Genomic DNA, 7,888 nt, shown 5'->3' with positions numbered 1-7,888 from the left:
GCTCAGCTCATACTATCACTCTGCGCCTTGTTATACCTGCAGCAGTTTGATGATGTACGTAATCACCTCGACGTTCACACCTGAATAATACTGCACAACAATAATATAGAGGTAATTAATTGATCACCAGTGGCGTCGACCACAGAGAGCAAGTAAAGATCCAGTCACCGGACAGCTCCAGCGGCCCTGACCCTGGGGACTGATGCAGTTTCTGGACGTGAGGCATAAAACACTAAACACCTTAACTGCGGTACAAAATTTTATTCTTTTGAAGTAAAACAATGTAATAGTGGCGCATAAAAACAACAATAATATAGAGGTAATTAATTGATCACCACAAGCGTCGAGCACAGAGTGCAAGTAAAGATCCAGTCAGCAAAGTAATCTACCTTCGAGAGGAATACAGATCAGGACGTGATGCTGTGGTGTGTTCATAGCATACTTTCCAGTATCTTTTGTCTTCTTAGAAAGAAAAACATTCATTTTACATACCAAATACTCAGATACCGAACTGAGAAGCTCTAAGCTAAAGAGACTGAAGAGGTAACTATTTTTTTCATGCAAACTACATCCGACCTGGACAAGCGGTGTTCAGGGTTAGCGGGAGTACAGCGTTAGTCAAGCAGCTGAGGTGATGAGGGAAAGCTGTTGCTTCTTAGGGCGGGGCGTAGAGCTGGGCGGGGCCGGCGGCAGGTCTGCTGGGGGGCCCATACGAGGCATCACCAAAGGCGGCTGCTTGGCTGGCCGAACCTGGGGTTTCCTCGCTGCCCCTAACCGCTGTCTCCTTTCTGCTGTTGGCGAGGCCGCTGAAGCTGCCGACGTTGCCTTCAAAGCTGACGCTGAGGAGCTGTGCGGGCACACTGTTGCCACCATCCCCTCTCACCTGTTGTGGGCTGCCGCCGAAGACACTGCTGGCAATAACTTCTTGAGTGCCGGGGGCCTCACCGAGACTGTCTTCCACGCTACTGAACTGGTACTCAAGAGACTCATCTCTCAAGATATTGAAGTCCGTGTGTCTCCTGTCGTCGCCGTTTGGTACGAAGCCGCCATCACTGTGTCCACTCAACACGAGGCTATCGTCACTGTGGCCTCTAAAGAAGAGAGCTTCGTCACTTTGGAATCCTGCTGCAATGACATTGTTACCATTCACAGCAAAACCGCCACTGTGGCCACCCTGCGCGTGGCCTCCGTTCCTGTTGTCTTTCAGCCCTAGGCCGGCATTGCTGTGGCCTGCCAGAGAGTCCTCGTCGCTCTGGTCTATCAGATCATCGCCGTCCCTCTGTTCCAGCAAGATAATGCTGCCATCGGTTTGACTTTCCAGAGAGAGGTCGTCGTCGCTTTGGCCTTCCAATACAAAGGTGCCCTCCCTCAGATCGTCTGTTGTAAAGGCGCCGTTACGGTAGCTCACCAGATCTTCTTCGCTTTGGCCTTCCAGCGAGACCTTGTCGCCTAGGATGGGGAAGTTTGTCACCTGTGCGTTCTCTGCCGCAGCCCCCTCCTCAGCGGCGTCCAGCAGCGTGGTGGGGCTCGTGATTGCTCCCTGCAAAGCCTGCTGCAGGTTGAGGCCATTGGGCAGGCTGACGTTGTCGCCGTCCTTGTAGTTGACGAAGAACACCTCAGGGTGGGGTGGCGGCGTGACGGGCGCCTCAATGATTCGCGGGTCTTCATCTTCTAACTCTTTCCTGAGGATGTAAACGACGCTTTTCTGTGCGGGCGGCGGCACCACCAGGGACTGGTCGGCGGCCCAACGTTTAGGTGCACGGATGAGCAGCACGTGTTCGTGGACCTTTGGGGGAGGCAGGCGGGGCGACGGCCTTGCGGAGGGTCGGGGCGTCTCGGTCACGCCGAATACGTAGACGCTGCGAGTCACCTCAGGCGTGACGCAGGAGCCGTCTGCGTGACGCACCTGTCCCTCCAGGCAAACGTCGCCGTGGGGCTCCTTCAGGCTTTGCGGCCTCGCAAGTACGTCCTGAGTGTGAGGAGAGAGGTCCTGACCGTTGGATTCTTGGGTCTGGCTGTGTGACTCAGTGGGGTTTTCGTATGTCTCAAACGAGTTGTCTTGCTCTGTGAGGCCTTGCTGCTGTGTTTGGGGGTGAAACCTGACGGGCTCTTCGTGTGCTGGAAGAAAGACACCTGCGTGGCCATTGGGCTGGTTTATGTTCTGTGATCCAGCGGGGGCACCATTACTCAGAGAGAGGTCATTAATCCCAGCGTTTCCATTGGCCTGCGTCAGGTCCTGAGACGCAGAGAGTACAAGGTTTGTCTGAGTGAGACCATTCTGCGCAAAGTGGCCATTGGGGTGAATCAGGTCCTGTCGCCCATTGAGTGCAGCGTAAGTCTGAGTGCGATCGTTTTTGCCAGAGTGTCCGTTAGTTTGGGTTAGGTCCTGAGGCCCAGCGGGTCGACTGCTAGTCTGAGTGAGACCATTTTGCCCATAGTATCCACTGGACTGAATCAGGCCTTGAGGCTCATTGTAAGAATGAGTCAGGCCATTTTGGCCGGCCTGACCGTTGAACTGGGTCACGGGCTCGCCGTAAGTCTGACTCAAGCCGTTTTGTCCGGCCTGGTCGTTGAACTGGGTCACGGGTTGTTGTCCATTGGGTTCGCCGTAGCTCTGAGTCAGGCTATTTTGGCTGGCCTGGCCATTGAACTGGGTCACGGGTTCGCCGTAGCTCTGACTCAAGCCGTTTTGTCCGGCCTGGCCGTTGGTCAGTCTAGATGTCCCAGTGTGTGCAAAGCTCTGCGGAGTGTCAACACCGGTCTGCTGGTGTTGGGCGAAGGGCCGGCTGTAGGTGTAGGTCGGGAGCTTGGCCGCAACGGCCACCGTCAGGAGCGTTGGCAAGATCACCTGCAGCAAAAAAACTGTATTAGGGAGTCTGCTGAAGATGCAGAGGTGGTTGGCTTGTGTTGTGTGGCGGTGAAGTGTGTGGAAGACGCCCCAACGCCTCAAAACTTCCTGGCTTGTGTGTGTGTGTGTTTGTGTGTGTGTGTGTGTGGTGTGTGTGTGTGTGTGTGTGTGTGTGTGTGTGTGTGTGTGTGTGTGTGTGTGTTTGTGTGTGTGTCAGGCACAGGGGCTTGGCTTGCAGCTCGCCGCCGCTCAGGACTCACCAGGAGCCTCATGGTGGAGTGTTGCCTCGCCGGCCACACTGTTCTCTTATATAGCGGTGCGGCGCCCTCACACTCGTGCCCCTCGCCCGCCCCGCCCGTCCCTCGTCCCGGTAGGCCAGTGCGTCAAGAAGAATCATCACTCGGCCTAGTTTTCTTTTCATTTTTCTCTTACGTCTTTCCCTTCCCTCAGCGTGACCGCCTCGGCGCCGACACGCCCTCCCCCTTCATTAACCGTGCCCGGCGTCAGCGAACAATTAATAGGACTTTCACTCTAAAAACTGCAGTCACACTATGTTTTACTCCTACATTTTTCATTGTCTCTGAGCCACGACGATATATATGAGTGCCTCAGCCTTCGCCTTCATCTTTTCCTTTCTCTTCATTCACTCATTTCTTTTCTCTCTTCACCATCCCTCCAATGCTATAACGGTAATGAATATCACTGAAAAGACTGAATGTTAGAACTAACAGTCGCTCGCTTTCATAAAATGCCTCCTGAAATTATGAGATACTCCTTTCTCAATAATAAATAAATGAAATGTATATTCGTTATTTATTTTTAGAGTAGATCTTCCAAATTATCGACATATTTCATACATGTCTTTAGTTTCATCTGTCCATACGCTTATCCTTTCGTATCTCTGTCTGTCTGTCTATTTACCTGTATGTCTATCTACCTACCTGTGTGTGTGTGTGTGTGTGTGTGTGTGTGTGTGTGTGTGTGTGTGTGTTGTGTTGTGTTGTGTTGTGTGTTGTGTGTGTGTGTGTGTGTGTGTGTGTGTGTGTGTGTGTGTGTGTGTGTGTTTAACCGTTGAAATTCCCTTTTTTCATCGTCTAACATTCGTTTCTAATGATCAATTCACTTCATCAGAATTCCTAGGATTTAAATTTCAGTGCCAAATAAATACCAATCTGCACAACTTCAATGCTTCATGCAGTAATGTTACAGTGCGGGGGATTTCAACGAGTGTTTTATTAATTTATTACGTTTTCAAACTACAGTATATGATTATGTGATTATTATTGAATTATTTCATTACTCGTTAGATTCCCCCCGCAATGGATCATTATCTGATTGACGCATTGAAGTCTATGGATAGGTATTTATTTGGCATCGAAACTACTGTAAGTTTGAATGCCCTATCTTTTTCTTGTAGGTGTTTACGCATGTATTTTCCTTTTTTGCATTGTTTTGCCATCTGTTCATCGTCATTATCATTATTATCATTATCATTATTATTACCATTATTGTCTTTATTTTCCCCTTTATCTTCTTTCTTTCCTCCTTTTTCTTCATCATCTTCATTTTCATTTTTACCGTCTATTTCTTCCTCCTTTCTTCTTCTTCTTCTTCTTCTTCTTCTTCTTCTTCTTCTTCTTCTTCTTCTTCTTCTTCTTCTTCTTCTTCTTCTTCTTCTTCTTCTTCTTCTTCTTCTTCTTCTCCGTGTTTTGTTCTACTTATTGATTATTATTATTATTATTATTATTATTATTATTATTATTATTATTATTATTATTATTATTATTATTATTATTATTATTATTGTAATTCTTTTTTTTTCTTTTCACCATAATCATCTTGTGTGTTCTTACTATTTTTGCATATCGCTAATATTTTACCGTTTTCTTTATAATAGTTTCACCTTTGCAGGTAATGCTTTTTTTATTTTTACGTCGCAGCCTATTGCGCCGGTAGGCTTGTTCCCGGTGGGCCCTGATGCTTGTCCCAGCCAGTTTTGGCGCAGGCAAGTGTTTACAGTGGCGCCATCTTGTTTTTGGCTCTTGCTGCCCTCCGGAACTCATCTTTGAGCATTTCTTTGGAGAGGTAATCTAGAGTCCGGGTTGATGGGTGGTCTTCAGGGCAGCATGCGGTGACTGAAAAAACTCAGCTGTGCGGCGGCCAGGATTCGAACCCGCATCCCTCCTGGAGCTCCTAAACGCCGGTCCGGCGGTCTCTCTCTCTCTCTCTCTCTCTCTCTCTCTCTCTCTCTCTCTCTCTCTCTCTCTCTCTCTCTCTCTCTCTCTCTCTCTCTCTCTCTCTCTCTCTCTCTCTCTCTCTCTCTCTCTCTCTCTCTCTCTCTCTCTCTCTCTCTCTCTCTCTCTCTCTCTCTCTCTCTCTCTCTCTCTCTCTCTCTCTCTCTCTCTCTCTCTCTCTCTCTCTCCTCTCTCTCTCTCTCTCTCTCTCTCGCTCTCTCTCTCTCTCTCTCTCTCTCTCTCTCTCTCTCTCTCTCTCTCTCTCTCTCTCTCTCTCTCTCTCTCTCTCTACGTGGAAAAACTTTTACTTCATTGTTTCATGAAACTCATAACGTATAACAATTATCTGCCATTGTTGATGCCCCGCCGCTGCTTTTTCACGTAATGACTAAATTTGTTGGTTCGTGTCATAGGGGAAGGAAATAAGATATTTTTAATGTGTTATTTATTTTGCTCTCGCGTGCGTATGTTTATTTTTTATTTTCTACGTCTTAGCCTATTGCGCCGGTAGGCTTCTTCCTGGTGGATCCAGATGGTCGGTCCAAGGGTTCTTCCCGGTGGGTCCTGATGGTCGGCCCAGCCCGTTCTGGCGCAGGCGAGTGTTTATAGTGGCGACATCTTGCATTGGCTCATGCTGCCCTCCCGGAGCTCATCTTTAATCATAGAATCTAGAGTCCGGGTTGATAGGTGGTCTTCTGGACAGCATGTGGGTAGTTTTAAGCCACTCGGCGGCGAATGAAAAATCCCAGCTTGGTGGCACCGGTGTGTGTGTGTGTGTGTGTGTGTGTGTGTGTGTGTGTGTGTGTGTGTAAATAAAAAAAAATAATAGTAAACAGTTTATTCATATGATGTGCAGCCAGATTGAAATTTTACATCTAAAAAATAAGTGCATAAGTGTACATAAAATATAAATATTAAGTATAATATAAATTATTCTAATATAAATATGAATATAAATTCTCTCATATAGTTACTTGTTTATTAAATTTACAATGGTAGGGATGGGGTTCTTCCTGTACCTTTCCGTCCTTGCAAGGATAGGTATCAGTAAATTGCTGTGTCTGACGGCATGGCAAGAGGGAGGCGCAGTGTCTGGTTGCAGGTCACGGTGGAGCGGGTGATTAAGTAGTTGCACCACAAACTTTTGGAGGAGGTGCTGGTAGCGGTCTTCAAGTGTGGGCAGGTGTAGGGCGTCAAGGGCTTCGTCATAGGTAGAGTAAGACGGGCCCAAGATAATCCTACATGCATACATTTGCACTATCTCAAGGTGGCGGAGCTGGGTGATGTTGAGGTGTGGGTGGGTGCCTGTGTGCGCATCCGGAAAATTAATTGCAAACAGAAGCAGTGAGAAGCGGGCGACAAGTAAGAGGTACGCAGTCATACAACACCTGGTGCTGAAGGCAAGTGGCTCCGGGTGCTGGCTTCTTCCCTCCAGCCATCCTTTTTCTTTCCCATATTTTGTGATGTGAATGTGGTCATATTTCGCTTGTTTTGCCAGGTGTCACGTTGCAGCTCAGCTCATACTATCACTGTGCGCCTTGTTATACCTGCAGCATCTTCAATAGACAGTTTGATGATGTACGTAATCACCTCGACGTTCACACCTGAGTAATACAGCGCTGTACCTCAGTTAGATTATCATGCTGTAGTACCGTTCCGGAAAACAGATGTCACCGGACAGCTCCAGCGGCCCTGACCCTGGGGACTGATGCAGTTTCTGGACGTGAGGCATAAAACACTAAACACCTTAACTGCGGTACAAAATTTTATTCTTTTGAAGTAAAACAATGTAATAGTGGCGCATAAAAACAACAATAATATAAAGGTAATTAATTGATCACCACAAGCGTCGAGCACTGAGTGCAAGTAAAGATCCAGTCAGCAAAGTAATCTACCTTCGAGAGGAATACAGATCAGAACGTGATGCTGTGGTGTGTTCATAGCATACTTTCTAGTATGTTTTACAGTATGTCTTCTTAGAAAGAAAAACATTCATTTTACATACCAAATACTCAGATACCGAACTGAGAAGCTCTAAGCTAAAGAGACTGAAGAGGTAACTATTTTTTTCATGCAAACTACATCCGACTTGGACAAGCGGTGTTCAGGGTTAGCGAGAGTACAGCGTTAGTCAAGCAGCTGAGGTGATGAGGGAAAGCTGTTGCTTCTTAGGGCGGGGCGTAGAGCTGGGCGGGGCCGGCGGCAGGTCTGCTGGGGGGCCCATACGAGGCATCACCAAAGGCGGCTGCTTGGCTGGCCGAACCTGGGGTTTCCTCGCTGCCCCTAACCGCTGTCTCCTTTCTGCTGTTGGCGAGGCCGCTGAAGCTGCCGACGTTGCCTTCAAAGCTGACGCTGAGGAGCTGTGCGGGCACACTGTTGCCACCATCCCCTCTCACCTGTTGTGGGCTGCCGCCGAAGACACTGCTGGCAATAACTTCTTGAGTGCCGGGGGCCTCACCGAGACTGTCTTCCACGCTACTGAACTGGTACTCAAGAGACTCATCTCTCAAGATATTGAAGTCCGTGTGTCTGCTGTCGTCGCCGTTTGGTACGAAGCCGCCATCACTGTGTCCACTCAACACGAGGCCATCGTCACTGTGGCCTCTAAAGAAGAGAGCTTCGTCACTTTGGAATCCCGCTGCAATGACATTGTTACCATTCACAGCAAAACCGCCACTGTGGCCACCCTGCGCGTGGCCTCCGTTCCTGTTGTCTTTCAGCACTAGGCTGCCATTGCTGTGGCCTGCCAGAGAGTCCTCGTCGCTCTGGTCTATCAGATCATCGCCGTCCCTCTGTTCCAGCAAGA

The 7,888-nt window shown here is 48.5% G+C and overlaps 1 protein-coding gene across 1 annotated transcript in view; it reads right to left on the bottom strand.

Moving 5' to 3' along the window:
• Nucleotides 1-246: 246 nt before the first annotated feature.
• The window catches only part of LOC127003625 (uncharacterized), a 10,054-nt gene continuing 2,412 nt past the window's right edge, over nucleotides 247-7,888 (bottom strand). Inside the window, exons 2-4 of the mRNA XM_050870532.1 lie at nucleotides 7,258-7,888; nucleotides 3,109-3,133; nucleotides 247-2,848 (exon numbers count right to left, since the gene is read on the bottom strand). The exon at nucleotides 7,258-7,888 is cut by the window's right edge and continues 1,603 nt beyond it. Of these exons, the coding sequence (XP_050726489.1) occupies nucleotides 656-2,848; nucleotides 3,109-3,133; nucleotides 7,258-7,888 (2,849 nt within the window). The 3' untranslated portion in view covers nucleotides 247-655. The remainder of the gene's footprint in view (nucleotides 2,849-3,108; nucleotides 3,134-7,257) is intronic.

The sequence above is a fragment of the Eriocheir sinensis genome, chromosome 25 (assembly GCF_024679095.1).
Source record: "Eriocheir sinensis breed Jianghai 21 chromosome 25, ASM2467909v1, whole genome shotgun sequence".
Classification (NCBI taxonomy): domain Eukaryota; kingdom Metazoa; phylum Arthropoda; class Malacostraca; order Decapoda; family Varunidae; genus Eriocheir; species Eriocheir sinensis.
Note: the sequence above shows the minus strand (reverse complement) of the source record. Positions and strands in the feature narration are given on the sequence as shown.